The following is a 26,679-nucleotide window of genomic DNA, read 5'->3' as shown; positions in this document are numbered from 1 at the left end:
AACAGGCTTTTTCACTTCCAGGTAATTATGAAGCAAAGTCTACTTAGAAAGTGACTGCAAGAAGCTAGATAAGAACAGAACTTAATGTGAACCATTTTGATGTGCGTGTGTTCCAAGTTTTAGGGCAATATTCAAATTTAATGAATGTTTTCATAAGGCAAATATGGAGAGTGGGGCTTCAAGAATCATAGTTTGGGACTGAGAAGGGCAGTTTAGAGCAATGGTTTTTATACAGGGATGAGGGGTAAGTTGCTCAGTCACCTCATATGACCCGTTGAGCATTCTCAAACCTAGCTGCTAGCCACAAAAAAAGAAAAAAAGAAAAAAAAGTGTATGTGATAGAGGTAGGGGTCTTTAGAGTCCCTTAATAGTTGGACATTTGTTATTTGTTACATTCTTATGTTTAGGAACAGTATCTGTGAACAATTTTTTTCTTCTTTGGGATACCTGTCTCCCATGCTTGGTACAGTAATGAAGAGTTGTTTACTGCATAAAGACAAAGGTAGTAAAATACAAACTTAGTAAAATCAAACTACACAGACTGAGTAACTTTTGATTCAAAATACTTTTTTAAGAAAAAGCTCACTGATAGTTGAGTCTTTACTCCCTTTCTTTGATTTTTTCCCCATTAATGTACATACACATAGTACATATGAACCACATATATACATAGATGCAATGTAATGTAGGTATGATTATCCAGAAATAGCCGTGGAATAAACGAAGGCTAACAGACCAAGTTCACACAGCTAGGAAGTGCCTCAGCATTCTTGCTGCATGTGTCGTCATACATTTCACTGTGGCTGTTTTGGTTTGCATATTTCTTGATGCCAACAAGCCATGGATTGTATTAATATGTTCATGAGATAGTGAGCAGAATACTGTATTTGTAAGGGCACTTAGTCAATTCTCAGTTGCTTGTAGACTACTCATGCCACTTTCTAAACCTTAGTCTGTTTTTTTCCTATTGGTAGAAATAGACTCATAGAAAACTGCTTTCTGACGTTAAAATACTTCACTTCTGAAAATATTTAAGAGTAAACAAAATATAAATAAGAGTGGATATGCTATTGATATGAAATATATCCTAAAATCAAACATACATGACTTCTGGATAAATTGCTGTTTCTGTCTGTAACACTTTCTCTTCACTATTGACACAGATTATCAAGAATAGACTGCCCTCAATGGTGACAACTAATTTTTACATTTCCTAAATGTACTATAAAGGTTTTATCCAAGTGTCTTAATTTGGAGAGAGGTTAGTAGGAAGCATCCGGTTTACATAAGCCCTTCTAAATGGGAAGATAGAACTCTCCCACATAAATGGGTATTTTTAACCAACCAGAGATAAAAATAGTTTATCAAAATGTTCCTTTGGGGAAGAGATTGTATGGCGGAGCTCTCATTTGCAAAACTGCCACATGAGTTCAAGCCTAGGGTTACAAGCAACAGGCAAGCTTGCCATCTTTAAAGTCATTCCTCATATTTAAGAGTAGATGAATTTTGTGAGTTATGGTTTTGAGTATGGGGTCTGATATAAGTTTAGGAAGATAAAGACTCTTGTATATGTAGAATCAACCTGACTCCCACTGTGTGCACAATCCACAAAGAATGCTGAATGAAATAAGTAGTGAAATAATGAACTCGACAGTGTCAGTGTTTCATTTATTAACAAGTTTGCTTACATTTTCTGTGTGGTACTTATTATATAGTGGGAGCAACATGACATGATCAAATGCCTTCTTTGGAAAATAATAACACAAAATAAGTGAACAATTTTTGGTTATTTGAGAAAATCTATCATGAACAATATTGGCAATAGCTCTAGAAATGCAAATTAATCAAATATGAAAGCATCCCAAATATTTAAGCCTGTATTTATGTATTAATAAACACCATAGAAGGAAAAGAGATATTCAAGAAACAAAAAGGAGGTAAACAGAAATATTTACTATTTTCGGTCTCATTAAAAAAATTCCTATTAGTGCTATTTGCTCCATGTTATATAAAGAATTTATATAGAGACAATAAAGACAAATTTTCCCCAAGAGAAAGGTGTAAATAGACATTTAATTCCATTAAACTCCCTATATTGAGAACCATCGTGAAGGACTTTCTGAATACTGTATTAATTGACTATGATCAGAAGCCAAGTCAAGAATTTCATAATAAAGACAAAATATAGCAGCTGCCTTCAAATACATATATCCAAGCACATATGCACTTTTGCTGTTTAAAAATTCAGGATGAATGTAAAAAATTTACCTGACACAAGAATAATGAGAATCTTAGCATTGGTAGCTAAGAGACTATGGAAGAATTTCAGGGTAGCTGGGATATCTTTTACATAATACAGCATCTAGAAATGAAGGAAAAGAGAAATTAGACACTTTTCTATATCAATGTCTTTGTTACTTGGGCTAGATATTCACTAGAAAGTTTGATTTTCAAATTGAGTAGATTTTTACTCAACAAAACACTTTAAATATTAAAGAGGTTATATGGAAAGAGAGAGTAATAATGTGATAAAATATTAGGGAAAAGGGAAAACTATGCTATTTGCTCAATTACAGTCAAGTTGCTTTAAATTTACTCTTTCTGGCTTCAATAACACAGACATTTATAGCTGGAGATACTTAGTCTCCTCTCCACATGGGGGCATTGATTCTATGCGTACTCTATATTTTGTGAATTATAGTTCTTATGGGAGAAGATAGTGCTGGCACCATAAAAACAGACCCCATTTCATGGAACGTTGCTTTAAAATTAAGCCCTTTGCACTAGCTTCACCATATGCTCACAAATGCTTTTTTAAAATCACAGAAAATATGGCAGGCTCTGATGTTGACAGATTCTCTAGGAAAATGGACTGAATAAAGCATGAGGTTACATGCTTGGTCACAAGGTGCTAGGGGTCAACCCACCACTTTTAAATAACTCTGGAATATATCTGGTGAAGCACAGGGAGAGGCCTTTTTATTCAATACAGGTAGAGCTTGGAATACACTGACGGTGGAAAATTTTCCCCAGAGCTTGCATCCTGGGAATCTACTCCCACAGACACTTACTTCTTATATCTCATCTCCATCTCTCTTGGACAAGAATTCAATATATTATGTAGATGCCCATGACAGAATTTACTGCATAAAGCAAATACAACTTAAACTGTGTCCCTCTCACATGAATTAATGAGATAAAATGGACCTGCACATGGCCAATGTTGCTTCGGGGCCATAGTTAGTCTCATGTCATTCCATGCTGTTCACAGGGGGAGAGATACCCAGATACATAATCTAATCCATAAGATGCCTAACAGTCTATGATGTGACCTGGCTAAAAAAGAGGAGGTGGCCCATAACAGATTCTTTGAAATTTGATCTAATAGACACTAAGATCTCTGAAGTTAACTGTGAGTATTAAGTTGAAAGAATGTCATGAGAGTGTTAAGACTATAGGGAGCAATGAAGAGACAAAAATATAACCCATAAAATGCAGAGTAGACAGAGAAGATAGAGAAATAGAATAGTATAGTAATGCAGAGCAAGCAGAATTGCTCTAAGAAAGAAGACATGTGCAAATTTTGAGAGAAATGGGAGAATGATCTCTAAAGCTGTAACATTTTATAACAGGTAAAGAACTGAATCCATAGCACAAGTGGAGAGATTGGCTTTTGATAAAAAGACACTTTTATAATAAGATAAAAGAAAAAGATGGTAGGTACAGGAGCAGCTATGTTTGTAAATTTGGAGGGTAAAAGATGACTTTCCATCTAATGATTTCACTTTTCACTATACAGTATGAAGTAAGGTCATCAGTTAGGAATGAATCATGAGGGAGGGGTTACAGGAAGTGTAGGGAGCGAGAAGGAGGTATGAAATAGATATATGAGGAAATAGGAAAGTAAGTCTGATAGAGAAACATTGTACGCTTGCTGGACAATTTACGTGCTCCCTTATAGGTAAAAGATTTTGTCAGCTAGGAGAGCAGAGGTGTAGGACTGCTTGGATATGCCAATGTTAGAGTCATTTCTTCCTTGGGTTTCTTATAAGTTTATTCCCTTGGGATGACTGAACTTATGGACTATAGAAAGAAAGAAGTCTCTTGCTGTTAATATTGGTATTTCTAAAGTACACACATTTTCTAATGGTATTCAACACCCAAAGATTATACACCCATATGCTATCCAGAAATATCAGTGATTCTCGTAATTGTGTCCCCATACCATATAATGAATAGTCATGTCCTTTCCAAGACATACTCTAGTGTATTTCTAAGAAATACGCTATCAGTGCTGGATTATGGAAATAAATTCCTACTGAATGGCTGACTGTATTAGTAAACTTTATTGACATGACAAATCATCTAACATGCCCCTTCAGTTACATGCACATTAGCCAGGTCACCAACATAAGACAAAAGCAAGAGGATTCAGAAAAACTCTGGGACATCAGAGTCCCATCCAGACCATTAGAACTACTGAACAACTATGCTAGGATATGTTACACTCTACTGTCCTCAAACCTACCTATGAACTTTCAATCCTACAAAGTTAATTAAACCAACATTGAAAAAAAAAACTATAAAGTATTTCAAGTATAAAAAACTAGCTTTTTGAGTGTTAGAGTGAATCTCTTAGTATTATAAACATTTTTATCCTCATTTTGGACAGATAATGTTCACTTGTAAAATCAGAAATCAGATTTTCATTTTTCTTCCTAAAGGTATAATATTAGGCACTCTTCATACATATTTCTGAAAAATCTCCTTTCTGAGAATATACAACAATAAATATTTCTTACCTGAATCATATGAATAAAGTCCCACTTCTGAATTTCTTTTTTCCCTGTGATTCTGTTTTGATATTCAGATGATGTCTCTTTATGCCAAACAAACTTTATGTTCTCAAGGTTTGATGTCTTGGCTACAAGCTCTAAAATACAGGGAAGAGGTGGCACACCATCAATTTTAATTGCAAATGCAGAATCCATTTCCATTTCGAATTTTAATGCAATCAATGTTATATACATAACAGATATAAAGCACATTTTTCTTTTTTATGTAGCTCTGGAAGACCAGAGTTCATACTGATTTTTTTTCTAGTGTTAAATGAAATTAGAGATGAAAGAAAGAGTCAGTAAGAAATAATGAGAACACTTATCAGACATAGGTTACATTATCTCTGTGTTGATGAGGAATCAACTGGTGAATTTTATCAATGGAAAACAAGTGATATGATTCTGTAACCCAGGAGTCAGCAGACGATGGTCCGTGGACTATATCTGGTCCACCACCTATTTCTAAATGGACTACAAGCTAAAATATATATACTACTGTACTTCCTGACTTTATGCCTATCTTTTATATCTCATGTCGTTACACTTTAAAATGGCTGAATAAAATCAAAGGACGAATAATACTTCATGATATGTGAAAATGATATAAAATTCAAATTTTAATGTTTATAAATAAAGTTTTATTGGAACATATGAACACTCAGTTTATCAGTATCATCTATGGCTGCCTTTGTGCAGAGTTGATTAGTAGAGTTGATTAGTGGTGACAGAGATCATGTGGCCTTCTATGTCTAAGATGTTGACTGTGTGTTTTTTCAGAGAAGTTTGCTGACTCCTGTTATAATCCATTAAACACAAGTTCTTTAAGAGCAAGGATTCTGTTTAAATATTTATTAATGAATTAATGACTCTGTCTCTAAGAAAAAACATCAACGATAATAGCTGATAACCAGGGAATAGATGAAAAGTCGGTAAAAAAGGAAGTCTAATTATTCACTGTTCATATTTCTGAGGTGTTAGTCATATCTGTCAAGAAAAAAAATTAAATATGTTCTTTTCCCAGTAAGCTTACAAAGAATATATCACAGCAATTGTGTTGTTAATGATTGAGGGGACATATTTGGAATGATAAGCCATTTGGGATAGGATTTGACATACAACACCATGGGTTACAGGTACCTTTGTACTTGGCAATTTGCTCACCACTTGGCTCAACAACTTCATTGTTGATATGAATTCCTGGATATTGAGCCTGCACTTTGGAAAGAATTTGAAGATCAATTTCACCTAAAAGACAAGCATATGGAACAAATCATGTAATTCCAGAAAGAAATGCTTAGGAATAATTTGAGGTAGTTTATTGCCTGTCTTACTTGTACTAGGAAAGTTCAGCATAAGTAAAGAACAATGCTCAACTGTGGCCCTGCCACACTGTCTGTGGTGCTAGGTTGTAAGTAGGAATAATAATATGATTTGAGGAGGGCTATGATTGCTATTCATTCCTTCATTCGTATAACCTTTATTTATTATCTAGTACTGCATTATGTTAACTCAAAGCTGCCATTGATTGTAGGACTCAATCAACTCTTCTTTTTCTACTAAGTCAGAAAAAAACACTGTCAATTGTAATTTTAAGATTCCATCAACTGAAAGATGTATCCCAATTTCAAAGATGTTAAAATATGAAAAAAAGCACCTTAGAATTGATACACTTGGCTAAGCCAGAACCATATAAAATATGTCAGAAGAGGGGCACCTGCGTGGCTCAGTGTCTGACTCTTGGTTTTAGCTTAGGTATTATCTCATGGTTTATGAGTTTGAGCTCCGCGTCTGGCTCTGTGCTGACACCATAGGGCCTACTTGAGATTCTCTCTCTCCCTCTCTCTATCCCTCGCCCATCTCAAAACAAATAAATAAACTTTAGAGAAGTGTCAGAAGAAAAATATGTTAGGTGCAAAAAAATGATACAGAAATATGCCAGACATCTACCTTCAAATACACCATGGTCTAGTGGAAGACACAGACATGGAAGGAACCCTGTCAAGTTGGGCCATGGTGGCAAGAGGAAAGGAGACAGTGAGGAAGAGGATAGGAGGAGAGGTCAGAGAAATGGAAAGATTTATGGAAGTAGACCACTCCTGAGCTCTGTGTTACAGGCTTGGTGGAAGTTAACTGAGAGACCTCTGGGGAAAGGAAGAATTGCAGGTGGATAGGACAGCAAGTTAGAGATATGAAATCAGGAAACAGAATGGTGTACATGGACTACTGGAAGCTCAGAGTTTTGGAATATTGGACAAGGGAGAGCCTCCAAGCAAAAGGTGATTCTAGTGAGGTAAATAAAGAGGAGGCTATGATAGAATAGATACCTATTCATTAATTCATGCACCAACAATTACTGTTTATTATGTGTCAAGCACTGCACTAGGCTCTAGCAAATGATAGGAAGAGCACAGAGCTATCTGTCTTCATGAAAATTTAGCTTGTAAGTGATTGCATGAGAGAGATAGTGATGTTTGATGGACTTGAATTCCAAACCTGTCTTCTCTACTTACTAGGTGTATATAACTTTCATCAATTTGCTTTACCCTTTCAAGCTGCATTTTCCTCATCAGAAAAATAGCAATGATAATAGTACAGAATTTATTAGTTGTGAGAGTTCAGTGAGGCAATGCATATAAAAACTCAGTGCAAAATAGACACCCAATAAATGTTAGCTGTTCATTAGTTTTATTGTTATCTTTGAGTGTCATTCCTCTCTTTGAAAATATCTCCTCTGTCCCTATTGCTGATACCTCCAACTTATGTTCTGCATTTGTTCTCTAAGGTTATGATGTTGACCTTTACTAAAGTAGACCTATGTGCTGGCAAGACTAGCATATGAAAATGATGTTAGTCTTTAACATTTTGGCATAAATGACATTAACAGAACCTTTACAAGGTTAGATATAGCAGGCAGCAGCAGAAGCATAAGTTATAAGACTAGGAAATCTGGAAGGAGGGAAATGAGGAAGATAAATCAAGAACAAAAGATGCTAGACCAGGAAAAGAGGATAGTTTAACCATATCATGAAAGCCCCAAGTACTGGTAATAGGAGCTGGTGCGGGTCGGGAGGGGAAGGAACGGGAAGGAAGCTGAAATGGAGGATAAAGGAGCCTATGTGACAGTTTCCTGGCCTCACCAACATGAAGCCTTTTATACTTTCCTTAATAATTCTTCTAGCTCCCACTTACTGGCCACCTACTATTTGTCAAACACTGTGCTAGGCAATTTACTTGCATCATCTCACTTAATCCTGCACACAATGTCATCACTCCAAAATATTATTCCCAACCACATAAGGTGATTTGAGTAATTTGACACACAGGGGATATTAATATGCCTAAAGTTAAGGCACACTTTTCTGACTCTGAAGTGTTAGTTCTTCTACTTCATACTAAGAAATAGGAGGACACCAAATACTAAAAGGGCTTAAGAAATTTTTTCCCTTCTTTCCAGTAACTATTTTTGAAAGATAAAAAATAATAATAACTAGAGCAAAACCTGTGGACTAATGAGAAACAGATTCCACCTTGCCCCAAAGAATCAGAGGCCCAAAATTCTATTCTTGCCTCTATCAAACTAGCCATATATTTTAAACAAAAAAATTCTGAGGATTCATCAATTCTGAGGATCCCTTGAAACTCAGAACGTTGCAGTAATTTCCTCTTGGGCCTTGATGAGCTGCTTCTCCTAAGATGGACCCCAACATTTTGGATCTGCCCAAATGTCAGAATGTATCCAGCATATATCCACGGTATATTCCTATATTGTTACTTTCCCAACCAGCAGAATGTTCTACTACAGTCAGAGCCAGCCAATGTCTCTTTTTAGGGCACTGATGGAAGAGACAATGCTAGAATTACAACTGAAACATGGAAAGCATGGGTTTACATGACAGCCTCTAGAATGTGAGCCCATGAACATTTGTGCATTCACTGCTGGATCCCTAGCAGAAATGAATGAACAACAAAAGGAGATAATGAAACTATTACATCAGGAATTAGCACATAAAGTCCATTTCTGACTTCATAAGTTGAGCAACCAGACTTCTCGTTTGCCAGGGACAGTTCCATTTTATGCTTATTGTGCTGGTGTTCCATCTGGTTTTGTTTCTTATTCTAAGATTTTTTTAATTATTATTTTTAAACAAATATTGTTAGAGTTTTATTTTTGTAAATAGTTTTTTAAATAACTATTTTATAGTGATAGTATTCTTAGTATTTCATTGTACTTATAGTATTTTATACATAACTTTTTTATAAAGAAGTTTTATAATAAAAATATCAATAAATATTTTTTTACAATTTTATTTTATTTTATTTTATTTTATTTTATTTTATTTTATTTTATTTTATTTTATTTTTTAATGGCTGCAATTTTTTTTTTATTTTTTTTCCATTGAAAGATAACTTAAATTTATTTATTTATTTATTTATTTTTTATATATATGAAATTTATTGACAAATTGGTTTCCATACAACACCCAGTGCTCATCCCAAAAGGTGCCCTCCTCAATACCCATCACCCACCCTCCCCTCCCTCCCACCCCCCATCAACCCTCAGTTTGTTCTCAGTTTTTATTTTTTATTTTATTTTATTTATTTATTTATTTATTTATTTATTTATTTATTTATTTATTTATTTTTTTAATATATATATATGAAATTTATTGACAAATTGGTTTCCATACAACACCCAGTGCTCATCCCAAAAGGTGCCCTCCTCAATACCCATCACCCACCCTCCCCTCCCTCCCACCCCCCATCAACCCTCAGTTTGTTCTCAGTTTTTAACAGTCTCTTATGCTTTGGCTCTCTCCCACTCTAACCTCTTTTTTTTTTTTTTCTTCCCCTCCCCCATGGGTTCCTGTTGAGTTTCTCAGGATCCACATAAGAGTGAAACCATATGGTATCTGTCTTTCTCTGTATGGCTTATTTCACTTAGCATTACACTCTCCAGTTCCATCCACGTTGCTACAAAGGGCCATATTTCATTTTTTCTCATTGCTACATAGTATTCCATTGTGTATATAAACCACAATTTCTTTATCCATTCATCAGTTGATGGACATTTAGGCTCTTTCCATAATTTGGCTATTGTTGAGAGTGCTGCTATGAACATTGGGGTACAAGTGCCCCTATGCATCAGTACTCCTGTATCCCTTGGGTAAATTCCTAGCAGTGCTATTGCTGGGTCATAGGGTAGGTCTATTTTTAATTTTCTGAGGAACCTCCACACTGCTTTCCAGAGCGGCTGCACCAATTTGCATTCCCACCAACAGTGCAAGAGGGTTCCCGTTTGTCCACATCTTCTCCAGCATCTATAGTCTCCTGATTTGTTCATTTTGGCCACTCTGACTGGCGTGAGGTGATACCTGAGTGTGGTTTTGATTTGTATTTCCCTGATAAGGAGCGATGCTGAACATCTTTTCATGTGCCTGTTGGCCATCTGGATGTCTTCTTTAGAGAAGTGTCTATTCATGTTTTCTGCCCATTTCTTCACTGGGTTATTTGTTTTTCGGGTGTGGAGTTTGGTGAGCTCTTTATAGATTTTAGATACTAGCCCTTTGTCCGATATGTCATTTGCAAATATCTTTTCCCATTCCGTTGGTTGCCTTTTAGTTTTGTTGGTTGTTTCCTTTGCTGTGCAGAAGCTTTTTATCTTCATAAGGTCCCAGTAATTCACTTTTGCTTTTAATTCCCTTGCCTTTGGAGATGTGTCGAGTAAGAGATTGCTACGGCTGAGGTCAGAGAGGTCTTTTCCTGCTTTCTCCTCTAAGGTTTTGATGCTTTCCTGTCTCACATTTAGGTCCTTTATCCATTTTGAGTTTATTTTTGTAAATGGTGTGAGAAAGTGGTCTAGTTTCAACCTTCTGCATGTTGCTGTCCAGTTCTCCCAGCACCATTTGTTAAAGAGGCTGTCTTTTTTCCATTGGATGTTCTTTCCTGCTTTGTCAAAGATGAGTTGGCCATACGTTTGTGGGTCTAGTTCTGGGGTTTCTATTCTATTCCATTGGTCTATGTGTCTGTTTTTGTGCCAATACCATGCTGTCTTGATGACGACAGCTTTGTAGTAGAGGCTAAAGTCTGGGATTGTGATGCCTCCTGCTTTGGTCTTCTTCTTCAAAATTACTTTGGCTATTCGGGGCCTTTTGTGGTTCCATATGAATTTTAGGATTGCTTGTTCTAGTTTTGAGAAGAATGCTGGTGCAATTTTGATTGGGATTGCATTGAATGTGTAGATAGCTTTGGGTAGTATTGACATTTTGACAATATTTATTTTTCCAATCCATGAGCAGGGAATGTCTTTCCATTTCTTTAAATCTTCTTCAATTACCTTCATAAGCTTTCTATAGTTTTCAGCATACAGATCCTTTACATCTTTGGTTAGATTTATTCCTAGGTATTTTATGCTTCTTGGTGCAATTGTGAATGGGATCATTTTCTTTATTTGTCTTTCTGTTGCTTCATTGTTAGTGTATAAGAATGCAACTGATTTCTGTACATTGATTTTGTATCCTGCAACTTTGCTGAATTCATGTATCAGTTCTAGCAGACTTTTGGTGGAGTCTATCGGATTTTCCATGTATAATATCATGTCATCTGCAAAAAGCGAAAGCTTGACTTCATCTTTGCCAATTTTGATGCCTTTGATTTCCTTTTGTTGTCTGATTGCTGATGCTAGAACTTCCAGCCCTATGTTAAACAACAGCGGTGAGAGTCGGCATCCCTGTCGTGTTCCTGATCTCAGGGGAAAAGCTCTCAGTTTTTCCCCGTTGAGGATGATGTTAGCTGTGGGCTTTTCATAAATGGCTTTTATGATGTTTAAGTATGTTCCTTCTATCCCAACTTTCTCAAGGGTTTTTATTAAGAAAGGGTGCTGGATTTTGTCAAAGGCCTTTTCTGCATCGATTGACAGGATCATATGGTTCTTCTCTTTTTTTTTGTTAATGTGATGTATCACGTTGATTGATTTGCGAATGTTGAACCAGCCCTGCATCCCAGGAATGAATCCCACTTGATCATGGTGAATAATTTTTTTTATATGCCGTTGAATTCGATTTGCTAGTATCTTATTGAGAATTTTTGCATCCATATTCATCAGGGATATTGGCCTGTAGTTCTCTTTTTTTACTGGGTCTCTGTCTGGTTTAGGAATCAAAGTAATACTGGCTTCATAGAATGAGTCTGGAAGTTTTCCTTCCCTTTCTATTTCTTGGAATAGCTTGAGAAGGATAGGTATTATCTCTGCTTTAAACGTCTGGTAGAACTCCCCTGGGAAGCCATCTGGTCCTGGACTCTTATTTGTTGGGAGATTTTTGATAACCGATTCAATTTCTTCGCTGGTTATGGGTCTGTTCAAGCTTTCTATTTCCTCCTGACTGAGTTTTGGAAGAGTGTGGGTGTTCAGGAATTTGTCCATTTCTTCCAGGTTGTCCAATTTGTTGGCATATAATTTTTCATAGTATTCCCTGATAATTGTTTGTATCTCTGAGGGATTGGTTGTAATAATTCCATTTTCATTCATGATTTTATCTATTTGGGTCATCTCCCTTTTCTTTTTGAGAAGTCTGGCTAGAGGTTTGTCAATTTTGTTTATTTTTTCAAAAAACCAACTCTTGGTTTCGTTGATCTGCTCTACAGTTTTTTTAGATTCTATATTGTTGATTTCTGCTCTGATCTTTATTATTTCTCTTCTTCTGCTGGGTTTAGGCTGCCTTTGCTGTTCTGCTTCTATTTCCTTTAGGTGTGCTGTTAGATTTTGTATTTGGGATTTTTCTTGTTTCTTGAGATAGGCCTGGATTGCAATGTATTTTCCTCCCAGGACTGCCTTCGCTGCGTCCCAAAGCGTTTGGATTGTTGTATTTTCATTTTCGTTTGTTTCCATATATTTTTTAATTTCTTCTCTAATTGCCTGGTTGACCAACTCATTCGTTAGTAGGGTGTTCTTTAACCTCCATGCTTTTGGAGGTTTTCCAGACTTTTTCCTGTGGTTGATTTCAAGCTTCATAGCATTGTGGTCTGAAAGTATGCATGGTAGGGGCGCCTGGGTGGCGCAGTCGGTTAAGCGTCCGACTTCAGCCAGGTCACGATCTCGCGGTCCGTGAGTTCGAGCCCCGCGTCAGGCTCTGGGCTGATGGCTCGGAGCCTGGAGCCTGTTTCCGATTCTGTGTCTCCCTCTCTCTCTGCCCCTCCCCCGTTCATGCTCTGTCTCTCTCTGTCTCAAAAATAAATAAACGTTGAAAAAAAAAATTAAAAAAAAAAAAAAAAAAAGAAAGTATGCATGGTATAATTTCAATTCTTGTAAACTTATGAAGGGCTGTTTTGTGACCCAGTATATGATCTATCTTGGAGAATGTTCCATGTGCACTCGAGAAGAAAGTATATTCTGTTGCTTTGGGATGCAGAGTTCTAAATATATCTGTCAAGTCCATCTGATCCAATGTCTCATTCAGGGCCCTTGTTTCTTTATTGACCGTGTGTCTAGATGATCTATCCATTTCTGTAAGTGGGGTGTTAAAGTCCCCTGCAATTACCACATTCTTATCAATAAGGTTGCTTATGTTTATGAGTAATTGTTTTATATACTTGGGGGCTCCGGTATTCGGCGCATAGACATTTATAATTGTTAGCTCTTCCTGATGGATAGACCCTGTAACTATTATATAATGTCCTTCTTCATCTCTTGTTACAGCCTTTAATTTAAAGTCTAGTTTGTCTGATATAAGTATGGCTACTCCAGCTTTCTTTTGGCTTCCAGTAGCATGATAAATAGTTCTCCATCCCCTCACTCTCAATCTGAAGGTGTCCTCAGGTCTAAAATGAGTCTCTTGTAGACAGCAAATAGATGGGTCTTTTTTTTTATCCATTCTGATACCCTATGTCTTTTGGTTGTTGCATTTAATCCATTTACATTCAGTGTTATTATAGAAAGATACGGGTTTAGAGTCATTGTGGTGTCTGTATGTTTTATGCTTGTAGTGATGTCTCTGGTACTTTGTCTCACAGGGTTCCCCTTAGGATCTCTTGTAGGGCTGGTTTAGTGGTGACAAATTCCTTCAGTTTTTGTTTGTTTGGGAAGACCTTTATCTCTCCTTCTATTCTAAATGACACACTTGCTGGATAAAGGATTCTCGGCTGCATATTTTTGCTGTCTAGCACCCTGAAAATCTCGTGCCAAGTCTTTCTGGCCTGCCAAGTTTCAAAAGAGAGATCAGTCACGAGTCTTATAGGTCTCCCTTTATATGTGAGGGCACGTTTACCCCTTGCTGCTTTCAGAATTTTCTCTTTATCCTTGTATTTTGCCAGTTTCACTATGATATGTCGTGCAGAAGATCGATTCAAGTTACGTCTGAAGGGAGTTCTCTGTGCCTCTTGGATTTCAATGCCTTTTTCCTTCCCCAGATCTGGGAAGTTCTCAGCTATGATTTCTTCAAGTACCCCTTCAGCACCTTTCCCTCTCTCTTCCTCCTCTGGGATACCAATTATGCGTATATTATTTCTTTTTAGTGTATCACTTAGTTCTCTAATTTTCCCCTCATACTCCTGGATTTTTTTATCTCTCTTTTTCTCAGCTTCCTCTTTTTCCATAACTTTATCTTCTAGTTCACCTATTCTCTCCTCTGCCTCTTCCATCCGAGCTGTGGTGGTTTGCATTTTGTTTTGCATTTCATTTAAAGCGTTTTTCAGCTCCTCGTGACTGTTCCTTAGTCCCTTGATCTCTGTAGCAAGAGATTCTCTGCTGTCCTGTATACTGGTTTCCAGCCCAGCGATTAATTTTATGACTATTATTCTAAATTCACTTTCTGTTATATTATTTAAATCCTTTTTGATCAGCTCATTAGCTGTTGTTATTTCCTGGAGATTCTTCTGAGGGGAATTCTTCCGCTTGGTCATTTTGGATAGTCCCTGGTGTGGTGAGGGCCTGCAGGGCACTTCCCCTGTGCTGTGGTGTATAACTGGAGTTGGTGGGCGGGGCCGCAGTCCGACCTGATGTCTGCCCCCAGCCCACCGCTGGGGCCACAGTCAGATTGGTGTGTGCCTTCTCTTCCCCTCTCCTAGGGGCGGGATTCACTGTGGGGTGGTGTGGCCCGTCTGGGGTACTTGCACACTGCCAGGCTTGTGATGCTGGGGATCTGGCGTATTAGCTGGGGTGGGTAGGCAAGGTGCACGGCGGCAGGGGGGCAGACTTAGCTCGCTTCTCCTTAGGTGATCCACTTCAGGAGGGGCCCTGTGGCAGCCGGAGGGAGTCAGATCCGCTGCCGGAGGTTTGGCTCCGCAGAGGCACAGAGTTGGGTGTTTGCTCGGAGCGAGCAATTTCCCTGGCAGGAACCGGTTCCCTTTGGGATTTTGGCTGGGGGATGGGCGGGGGAGATGGCGCTGGCGAACGCCTTTGTTCCCCGCCAAACTGAGCTCTGTCGTCCGGGGGCTCAGCAGCTCTCCCTCCCTTTGTCCTCCAGCCTTCCCGCTTTCTGAGCAGAGCTGTTAACTTATGACCTCCCAGACGCTAAGTCGCGCTTGCTGTCGGAACACAGTCCGTCAGGCCCCTCCGCTTTTGCCAGCCACACTCGGGGGCTCTGCTTGGCCGGCGAGCCGCCCCTCCGCCCCGGCTCCCTCCTGCCAGTCCGTGGAGCGCGCACCGCCTCGCCGCCCTTCCTACCCTCTTCCGTGGGCCTCTCGTCTGCGCTTGGGTCTGGTGACTCCGTTCTGCTACTCTTCTGGCTGTTTTCTGGGTTATTTAGGCAGGTGTAGGTGGAATCTAAGTGATCAGCAGGACGCGCGGTGAGCCCAGCGTCCTCCTACGCCGCCATCTTCCCTCCCCACTCTGTTCTCAGTTTTTAACAGTCTCTTATGCTTTATAATTTTAATTCTTTACTCACTACAACTCTTATTAATAAAAGCATCCTGAGTTTGACAGTAAGTAATACCATCATGCTTATGGTGATATGGGGACACTTACTTTCTGTGCTATGTTGATTATTTATAATGGACTCTTTTTTCTTACTGCAAAAGATAGATAGATAGATAGATAGATAGATAGATAGATAGATAGATATAGAGATCACCCAAAATATAAAATATTCCTTGATCTCATACCCTACATAGTTTGCTTTCTGGTATCTCTCAGAAATAGGAGACATGCATTTTAAAAAATGATTTATATGAACATCTTCAACAAAAAGTGAGTAACAGATGACCTACAGTATTATGTCCTATAGTCTAGCCTAAACATTTAGCAATTCTTTATGTTTTTAACAAATCACCAGTGCTGTTCACTATCCATCGAGTCTTTCGAGCTTTGCTCTTTGCTTCATCCTTCCCTAGCCATGTGTAAATTTTCCTGCCAAATGTTACTTTATTTTTTTTTTACTCCTATTAGCAATCCTTGTTCAGGCCAAAATTATCTGTCTTGGAATACTGCAAAAAATACCCTAAAAATCCACCCTATCTTTGCTGAACTTTATGTTCCTCCAAAGCCATCACTACAACAATTATCCAAAACTCTATGCTAAGCAAACCCATCATTTCCCTGCTTAAAACCTAAAGACTAATCAACTGGATAAAGTCCAAGCTCCTTAACTGAGCATGGACCACCCTGCCTGATTCCTTATTCTCATCTCTCACAGCTTCATATTTTGAAACTTTTAGCTCTAGGAACTTTGAATTTCTTGCATTTTTACCCTTCTCTCTGCCCTCCATATACACCATGCTCTTCCATGCCTTTAGTCTTTTGCCCATGTTTGCTTCTCTGCCAGGAATCCTCTCCCTTCACTTCCTTATATCATCTAACTCCTATGTGTCTTGAACTCTTCTACACATGACCAATTACCTTGGTGGTCTTTCCCACAGAGTCTGGGATAGCATCAAAATCCTTCAGACAGAAACTACCCATCATTTGACTAGAGTTGGCAACAAAGATAAAACCTTGTGTGCCCTGATATAAATTATTGCTTTACTTCACTTATTTTATTCACTAGCAAAGGCTTGATTCCAATGAGTTTGTTAAAAAGTATCAAGGACTCTAAAATGCTAGATTGAACAACTGAGCAGGTTTGATCATCAATCACTGAAAAGCATGTGAGAGATTATCAGACCCTATAGTATCATGAGCCAGCAGTAAAGAGATTCAAACAAACAAACAAACAAACAAACAAAAGCAAAGAGAGAGAGAGAGAGAGAGAGAGAGAGAGAGAGAGAGAGAGAGAGAGAAGGAGACCATTTGTTCTTTCTTAACTGAGTTCTCCTGAGTAGGAGCTGTAACATTATGAATGTGTTCCAGTATCAGGCATTAAGCACCCTATAAATGCTTTTAGAGAGCACACAAGCCAAACTAATGTGCCAAAAGTAAACTAGAAACGAATCAATCAAATAATTCAGAAATTGTCAGCAAATTCAGGGGTAAACAGAAGAAATGTGGAAGCCAGTAGCCTATTTGTATTGTGCATTGAAAAGCCTCCTGGGAATCTTAACTTTGAGTTCCAAAACACAGCATTTAAGGGGAAGAAGGCATGCATGTCTAACTCAAAGTCAGTTTCCTTTTACATATGATCTCTCATTAGGCATTGCTTGATTATAGTTCTGACAAGAGTAAGCTACTTATTTTTTTAATGTTTATTTATTTTCGAGAGAGAGAGAGTGCAAGTAGGGGACAGGCAGAGAGAGCAGGGAACAGAGCATCTGAAGTAGGCTCTGCACTGACAACATTAGCCTGATGCAGGACTTAAACCCACAAACCGTGAGATCATGACCTGAGCCAAAGTCAGACACTCAACCGACTGAGCTACCTAGGTGCCCCAGTAGACTATTTTTAATATCCTAACCTTTAGATAAATAAATGCCAACAATTGTTTGGATTAACTAAAGCCTTATTATGTGTTTCCCCTTAAAGTTTTGGAAGAAAATCTGCAGTTTCCTGCGACAAATGGAAAAATTATAATGATCAAACAACTCTATTTCAACATACCATCCTTCTTTGGAGTCTGTGCATGTTATTCTGATGTAACTGATTTTCTCAGTTGGTTAATATGTGAAATTTTAGCAAAATTGGTAAAATCCAAACATGTCAAAATGTTACAGAGTATTTCATTTCAATATACAGTGTTTGGAAACATACACACCAATTTACAATCATTGGTTATTTCAGGGTGATGGAATTATAGGTTATTTTTCATTATTACCCTTTTTACCTTTTATTCTTGTGACTTATTCATTCCAGAATTGGAAGCCTGTATCTCCCACTCACCTTTACCCATTTTGTCCATACCCCCAACCCTCTCCCCTCTGGCAACCACCAATTTGTTCTCTGTATATATGAGTCTGTTTCTACTTCATTTGGTTGTTTGTTTTGTTATTTTTAAAATTTTTTTGGTAATGTTTATTTTTTAGATGGGAGAAAGAGAGAGAGAGAGAGAGCAAGCACTAGCGGGGAAGGGGCAGAGAGACAGGGAGACAGAATCCGAAGCAGGCCCCAGGCTCTGAGCTGTCAGCACAGAGCCCAATGCAGGGCTTGAACTCACGAACTGCAAGATCATGACCTGTGCTGAAGTTGGACGCTTAACCGACTGAGCCACCCAGGCACCCGATGGTTGTTTGTTTTGTTTTTTAGATTTCATTTATAAGTGAAATCATGTAGTATTTGTCTTTTGCTGACTGACTCGCTTCACTTGGCATAATACCCTCTAGGTCTATCCATGTTGTTGCAAAATGGCTAGATTTCATTCTTCTTTATGGCTGAGTAATATGTGTGTGTGTGTGTGTGTGTGTGTGTGTGTGCGCGCGCGCCACATCTTCTGTATCCATTCATCAATTGATGGACACTTAGGTTGCTTCCATATCTTGGCTATTGTAAATAATGCTGCAATGAACATAGGGGTGCATATATCTTTCCAAGTTAATGCTTTTGTTTTCTTTGGGTAAATCCTCAGAAGTGGAATTATTGGATTGTATGTATACTTCTATTTTTAATTTTTTGAGGAACTTCCATAATGTTCCCCACAGTGGCTGCACCAATTTACATTCCCACCCAGGTGCATTTTCTTCTCCACATCCTTGCCCACACTTGTTATTTCTTGTCTTTTTTTTTTTTTTTTAATGTTTATTTTAGAGAGAGAGGCAGACAGAGTGCAAGCAGGGGAGGGACAAAGAGAGAGGGAGACACAGAATCTGAAGCAGGATCCAGGCTCTGAGCTGTCAGCACAGAGCCTGACACAGTGCTCAAAACCACAAATTGTGAGACCATGACCTGAGCCAAAGTCAGAACTTAACCGACTGAGCCACCTCTGGTCTTTTTGATACTCTCTATTCTGACTACTGTGAGGTGATATCTCATTGTGGTCTTGAATTTCATTAACTTGATGATTAGTGATGTTGAATATATTTGCATGTGTTTGTTAGTCATCTATGTGTCTTCTTTGGAGTAATGTCTATTCAGATCCTCTGCTCATTTTTAATTGAATTGTTTGTTTGTTTGTTTGTTTGTTTTGGTGTTGAGTTGTAAAAGTTCTTTATATATTTTGGATATTAGCCCCTCATCGGATATAGGATTTGGAAATCTCTTCTCCCATTCAGTAGGTTGCCTTTTTGGTTTTTTGTTTCCATCACCATGCAAAAGATTTTGTTTTGGTGTAGTCACAATAGTTTATTTTTACTTTTGTTTCCCTTGCCTGAGGATACAGATCCAGAAAAATATTTCTAAGACCAATGTCAAAGAGATTATTACCAATGTTTTGTTCTAGGAGTTTTAGGATTTCAGGTGTCACATTTAGACCTTTAATCCATTTGAGTTTAATTTTATGTAGGTGTAATAAGGGGCTCGTCTTTTGCATGTAGTCCAGGTTTCCCAGCACCATTTACCTAAGACACTCTTTTCCCCATTGTATATTCTTGCCTCCTTTGTTGTCAACTAATTGACCATATAAGTGTAGGTTTATTTCTGGGATCTCTATTCTGTTCTATCGATTTATGTGTCTATTTTGTGGCACTGTGTGCCAGTACTGTACTGTTTTGATCACTACACTTTGTCATATAACTTGAGGTCCAGAGTTGTGATGCCTCCAGCTTTGCTTTTCTTTCTCAGGATTGCTTTGGCTATTTGGGGTCTTTTGTGGTTCCATCTAAATTTTAGAATTTTTTTTCTAATTGTTTGAAAAATGCTTTTGGTATTTTGATAGGGATTGCATTAAATGTGTAGATTGCTTTGGGTAGTATAGACATTTTAACAATATTGTTGCCTCCAATCCATCAGCATGGAATGTCTTTCTATTTCTTTGTGTTGTCTTCAATTTCTTTCATCAGTGTTTTATATTTTTTGGAGTAAAGGTTTTTCACCTCTTTGGTTAGGTTTATTCCTAGATATCTTATTATTTTGGGTGCGATTGTAAGTGGTATTGTTTTCTTAATTTCTCTTTCTGCTCTTTCATTATTAGCATATAGAAATGCAATCAATTTCTGTACATTGATTTTGTATCTATGAATTTACTGAATTCATTTATCAGTTCTAGCTATATTTTTGGTGAAATCTTTAGGGTTTGCTGTACAAAGTATCATGTCATCTGCAAATAGTGAAAGTTTGACTTCTCCCTATTGATTTGGATGCCTTTAAGGTTTCTTTGTTGTCTGGTGGCTGTGGATAGGACTTCCAGTACTATGTTGAATAAAAGTGGTGAAAGTGGACATCCTTGTCTTATTCCTGACCTTAGCGGGAAAAGCTCTCAGTTTTTCCCCATTGAGCATGATATTAGCTGTGGGTTTTTCATATATGCCCTTTATTATGTTGAGGTCTGTTCCCTCTAAGCCTACTTTGTTGAGGATTTTTATCATGGATGGATGTTGTAGTTTGCCAAATGCTTTTTCTGCATCTACTGAAATGATCATATGGTTTTTATGGTTTTTATTATTTCTCTTGATTGATGCATCACACTGATTGATTTGTGAATATTGAACCACCCTTGCATCCTGGGAATAAATTTCACTTGATTGTGTTGATTTTTTTTTTTTTATTGTATTGTTGGATTCTGTTTGCCAGCATTTTGTTGAGGTTTTTGCATCTATGTTCATCAGTGACATTTGGCCTGTAGTTCTCCTTTTTAGTGGTGTCTTTATCTGGTTTTGGTGTCAGGGTAGTGCTTGTTTCATAGAATGAATTAGAAAGTTTTCTTTGCTTTTTTTATTTTTATTGTTTTTGGAATAGCTTGAGAAGACTAGGTATTAGCTCTTCTTTAAATGTTTGCTATAATTTGTCTGTGAAGCCATCTGGGCCTGGACTTTTGTTTATTGGTAGTTTTTTTATTACTGATTCAATTTCTTTGCTGGTTATTACAAATTTTCTACTTCTTTTTTGGGGGGGGTTTAGTAGTTTATATGTTTCTAGGAATTTATCCATTTCTTCTAGGTTGTCCATTTTGTTGGCATATAGTTTTTCATAATATTCTTTTCTAATTGTTTGTATTTCTGGGTGTTGGTTGTTATTTCTCTTCTCTTACTTGTGATTTTATATATATGTGTCATTCTCTTTTTTGCTTCCTAAGTCTGGCTAGGGGGTTATCAATTTTATTGAGGTTTTTCAAAGAACCAGCTCCTGGTTTCATTGGTACATTCTGTTGTGGTTTTAGTTTCTATATAATTTATTTCTGCTCTAATCTTTATTATTTCCTTCCTTCTGTTGTTCTTAGGTTTTGTCTGTTGTTCTTTTTCTTGCACCTTTAGGTGTAAGGTTAGGTTATTTATTTGAGATTTTTCTTGCTTCTTGAGGTCAGCTTGTATGGCCATAAACTTCCTTCTTAGAACTGCTTTTGCTGCATCCCAAAGGTTTTGAACTGTTATGTTTTCATTTTCATTTGTTTCCCTGTACATTTTTACTTCTTCTTTTATTATCTGGTTGATCCATTTATTGTTTGGTAGCATGTTATTTAACCTCCATGTATTTGTGGTCTTTCCAGATTTTTTCTTTCGGTTCACTTCTAGTTTTATAGTGTGTTAATCAGAAAAGATGCAGAATGTGATTTCGATCTTCTTGAATTTTTGAGGCTTGTTTTTTGGACTTTTATGTGATTTATTCTGGAGAATGTTTCATGTGCCCTTGAAAAGAATGTGTATTCTGCTGTTCTAGGATGGAATGTTCTGAATATCTCTGTTAAATCCATTTGTTCCAGTATGTCATTAAAAGTCATTGTTTCCTTGTCGATTTTCTGTTTAGATGATCTGTGCATTGATGCCAGTGGGGTGTCAAAGTTCCCTACTATTCTTATATTATTATCAATTAGTCCCTTTATATTTGTTATTAACTGTTATATAAAACAGTTATATATGTGGGTTCTACTATGTTGGGTGCATAAATATTTACAATTTGTTATATCTTCTTCTTAGATTTTCCCCTTTATTATTATATAGTGTCCTTCATCTCTTGTTAGAGTCTTTGTTTTAAAGTCTGTTTTGGGGGTGGCTGGGTGGCTCAGTTGGTTAAGCATGTGACTTTGGCTCAGGTCATGATCTTGCAGTTTATGCGTTCGAGCCCCATGTCAGGCTCTGTGCTGACAGCTCAGAACCTAGATCCTGCCTCGGATTCTGTGTCTCCCTCTCTCTCTGCCCCTCCCCTACTCGCACTCTGTGTCTCTCTCAAAAATAAATAAACAGGGGCGCCTGGGTGGCGCAGTCGGTTAAGCGTCCGACTTCAGCCAGGTCACGATCTCGCGGTCCGTGAGTTCGAGCCCCGCGTCGGGCTCTGGGCTGATGGCTCAGAGCCTGGAGCCTGTTTCCGATTCTGTGTCTCCCTCCCCCGTTCATGCTCTGTCTCTCTCTGTCCCAAAAATAAATAAACGTTGAAAAAAAAATAAATTTAAAAAAAAATAAATAAACATTTTTAAAAAGGCTGTTTTGTCCAATATAAGTATTGCTACTCTAGCTTTCTTTTGACATCCATGTTTCTCCCTCCCCTCACTTTCAGTCTGCATGTGTCTTTAGGTCTGAAACTAGTTTCTAATAGGCAGCATATCGATGGGTCTTGGAATTTTATACATTTTGTCACCCTAAGTATTTTTACTGGAGCATTTAGTCCATTTACATTCAAAATAATTACTGATAGATATGTATTGTCATTTTATTATTTGCTTTGTGATTGTTTCTGTGTAGTTTCTCTGAACTTTTGTCTTTCTCTCTTTCATGATTTGATGATTTTCTTTAGTGATATATTTGGATTTCTTTCTCTTTATTTTTTAGATATTTATTAGTGGTTTTTAACATATGGTTACCATTAGGTTTGTATATAGCCTTTTCTGCATATAGCAGTCTATATTAAGTTGATAACCATTTAAGTTTGAACCCATTCTTTACTTTTCTCCTCCCCATGTTTGAGGTATATGTTGCCATATTTTACATCCTTTCATTTTGTGACTTCATTGACTGACTTTTTATAGAAATATTGATTATTACTGCTTTTGTGTTTCCTAGCTCTATATGGTTACTTTTGGTATCCTCTTTCTATTCAAAGAGTCTTTTTATATTTCTTGCAATGTGGTTTAGTGGTCATGAACTCCTTTAGTTTTTGTTTGTTTGGGAGACTCTTTATCTCTCCTGTATTCAGAATGATAGCCTTGCTGGATAGAGTATTCTTGACTGCAGATTTTTCCCATTCAGCACCGTGAATATATCATGCCACTCCCTTCTGGCTAAGAAACTTTCTGCTGCAAAATCTCCTGCTAGCTTTATAGGTTTTCCCTTGCATGTTATTGTCTTCTTTTGTCTTTCTACTTTAAAAAAAAATTCCTTATCACTATATTTTGCCAGTTTAATTACAATATATCTTGGTATTGGATCTGCCTTTCTTGATTTTGATGGGAGTTCTCTGTGCTTTTAGATATGAATATCCTTCCCCAGGTTACAGAAGTTTTCAGCTATTATATCTTCACATAAATTTTCTGCCCTCTTCTCTCTCTCTTCTTCCTGTGTTATTTTTTGTCAAAAAAACATGCTGATTTTGATTTACAAAGTTAAATGAAAAGTCATTTCTTAAAATCCCCCTCCTTGCAAATCTCTTTCCTTTGTACCACCCTGTCCCTCAAATCAGCCATAAGTATAAAATAACTTCTCATGGTTCCTTTTGGGCTATGTTAAATGCTTTACTTAATTTTACAGTCAAATATCTTGATTTCACATGAGCCATATTTTAAATTAATCATGCCTATATTTAGAGGGATATATATTTGAAACTTATGACAGTGGAACTTATAAAAAGCTCAAAAACAAGGAAAGGAAGGAATCTCATCTTCTAGACATCTTTTCTCACCCTAAACTTCCATGATATATTGAGATAGCAGAGGAATGTTGTATTTTTGCTCTAAACCCAAGGTCAGCTGATTAACAATGGAAACAAAATGAAAAGAAAAGTTAGAGGTTATGGACAGACAAAACTGGGCTCAAATTTAGTATTTACCAGAATTACTTTATACAAATTTATTAATATCTCTGCCCTTTAAAGTACATATCTGTAAATTAGGGATAATGTGGTTTATGCTACTGGGTCATTGTAAAGTTTGAAGGCACTATATGGAGGTAATTTACTTCAGTTCATAATTATATAGTAATTGTTCAATAAATTGAAACTATTAGACATTAATTCAACAAATATTTTTGAGCATCTACTAACTGCCAGGTTCTAATCAATGGGTATATAGTAATGAATAATGCAGATGAAAACATTCAACTGTTGCAGATAGTGATAAGCCCCATGGCGAAAACCAAGGCAAATAGGAAGGAGGGGAAGCCATAGTGGGGAGTTTGTGATTTTCAACTGCATGGTCAAGTAGGCTCCATGGAAAAAGTGACACTTAAGAGAAAGTTGAAGGAGGCTGGGAATGAGGGAATGAAGATTTGTCTTCTAAATGGGCAGCCCCATAATAAAATGACAACTTGGAAGAGTGCACATCACATATTCATATTGTCTGCTTTTTTCTTCTATCTTAGCCTACATCAAATGAAACACAGATCCCAGCCTGAGAACCCTGGGTCTTCCCCAAATGAGAAAATCTGCAGATCAAGAAAATGGAGTATTAATAACTGTGGAGATATCTCTTGCCATTTGATTTCCGTCTATTATTGCTTCATTTCTCATATCGAAATACGTGTGAATTCTTTAGATTATCAGTAGGAAAAATTTTATTCTATTATATGTTGCATTAAGATTATTATCTTCCTTTTCTCTCTACCAGAATATCGAGCACAAATAAAATTGTTTGTAGGGAGAAAAATTGCCCAGATAACTCTGTGCTTAGTGATGAAAAATAATTTCAGCTATGGGTTTGCAACCAGAGCAAGAACAATCTGATTTTGAGCAGCAATGGGAAAGATAGAAGATTGTTGACAAGATCACCTCATCTCTCTCCCCTTCTCTCTCAATCTCTCTTTCTCTCTTTCCTGGGTAAGTATTGAGTATTCACCACTGAGACAATTCTGTCAGTATGGAAATATGAGAGTAGAATATTAAAATAGCCATAGGGTCTCAGGAAGGGGATTATAAACATAAATTCTGAGTCAAAAGGGCATTGCCATTGCTTTCATGTGTCTTCTGGCTGTTAGCCCAGGAATAAAACTGCCTGGATGTTTTGCAATTGCAGGAAGCCTAAGAAAAGCCATGCTACCAAAATGTTGCATGAAATACAAACGTAGAGAAAATTTCCCAAAGGGTGTTGAACATTGAAGTGTAGAGATATTTAATAGACAGCTCACATAAAAGACTGAATTTTGCCTTTTAATTTTTAAATTTTAAACATATAGATATTTGACTGCTACTTTAGCACATACATAGAAAGTAGCAAGTTCTATCTATAGAATATTATAATGTTTAAAAGTTATACTGAGTTACCCTTAATGAAGTGCCAACTCTCTCCTACCTTCCTCAAGCCCAAAGACAGGATTTATAAGATGAAAGTACTTGGACTGGCAAAGACAGTCCAAGATAATCAGGTAGATGGTGTGATTTCATTGATATTGGCACGCATGCATGCTTTCTCATTCTTCTTCTCTCTCTCAAATAACTTTCATAAGCTCTCATAAGAGCCTGCAACATTAATGATTGTTAGAACACAAATGTTGAGGAAAATTATCAGTGATTTATACCCTTTATGAGTAGAGACTGAGGACCTGCTGTCCTCATGGAATAAAAAGCAAGAAACAATCAGTATTATCCAGAATCTTAAGGAAGAGACAGTGGACAGCCACCTTCTTTTTTGTCCAACCTTACCTCATCATCATGGCTAACATGCACTTTGAGTAGGCATGATAGAATCTGTGTACTCTGAAGAAAATATCTGCTAACCTACAACACAGATGAGATAGTTCTTCAGATATTTATACAGGTATAATGCTATCGCCAGTGGGTAAAAAATGGCCAAAGGAAAACTGTCCTGAAAACATATGTGTGGGAGCAGTGCTTTGGACATGAGCCACATAGCTAAAGTTGCTATCAGAAGTCAGTCTACTCTTTACCATCATGTCTCATCAACTATAAGATTATAGTTTTAACTAGGTTTATTTTTTCCTGCACCTAGCTATAAACAACTACTGTAGAAAACTTGAGAAATAGACAAAGGTATAAAATAGAAAATAAAATAAATGTCTCACTACCAGAGAAAACAAAAGTTAACATTTTGGTTTATTTCCTTGTAAGTTCTTCCTTTTTTTTTTTTTCACTTTTAAACAAACAATTTTCTTTATTCTACCCAGGTGAGATTATTATGCATATGAGTTATTTTGATTTTCTTACTTGAGGGTTAAACCACTAATATATCAAGAATTTGTTTAAATGAGTAATTATTTGTGGCAGCAACACTATATCCTCTAAAATGGGTATGTG

General features: G+C 37.1%; 1 protein-coding gene across 1 annotated transcript in view; it reads right to left on the bottom strand.

Annotated features, from left to right (window-relative positions):
• HNMT (histamine N-methyltransferase) overlaps nucleotides 1-26,679 on the bottom strand; it is a 52,079-nt gene that overhangs the window by 5,818 nt on the left and 19,582 nt on the right. Inside the window, exons 3-5 of the mRNA XM_030326791.1 lie at nucleotides 5,976-6,083; nucleotides 4,803-4,933; nucleotides 2,269-2,362 (exon numbers count right to left, since the gene is read on the bottom strand). Coding sequence (XP_030182651.1) covers nucleotides 2,269-2,362; nucleotides 4,803-4,933; nucleotides 5,976-6,083 — 333 coding nt within the window. The remainder of the gene's footprint in view (nucleotides 1-2,268; nucleotides 2,363-4,802; nucleotides 4,934-5,975; nucleotides 6,084-26,679) is intronic.

The sequence above is a fragment of the Lynx canadensis genome, chromosome C1 (genome assembly GCF_007474595.2).
Source record: "Lynx canadensis isolate LIC74 chromosome C1, mLynCan4.pri.v2, whole genome shotgun sequence".
Lineage (NCBI taxonomy): Eukaryota > Metazoa > Chordata > Mammalia > Carnivora > Felidae > Lynx > Lynx canadensis.
This window is presented reverse-complemented; position numbering and strand designations above follow the sequence as displayed.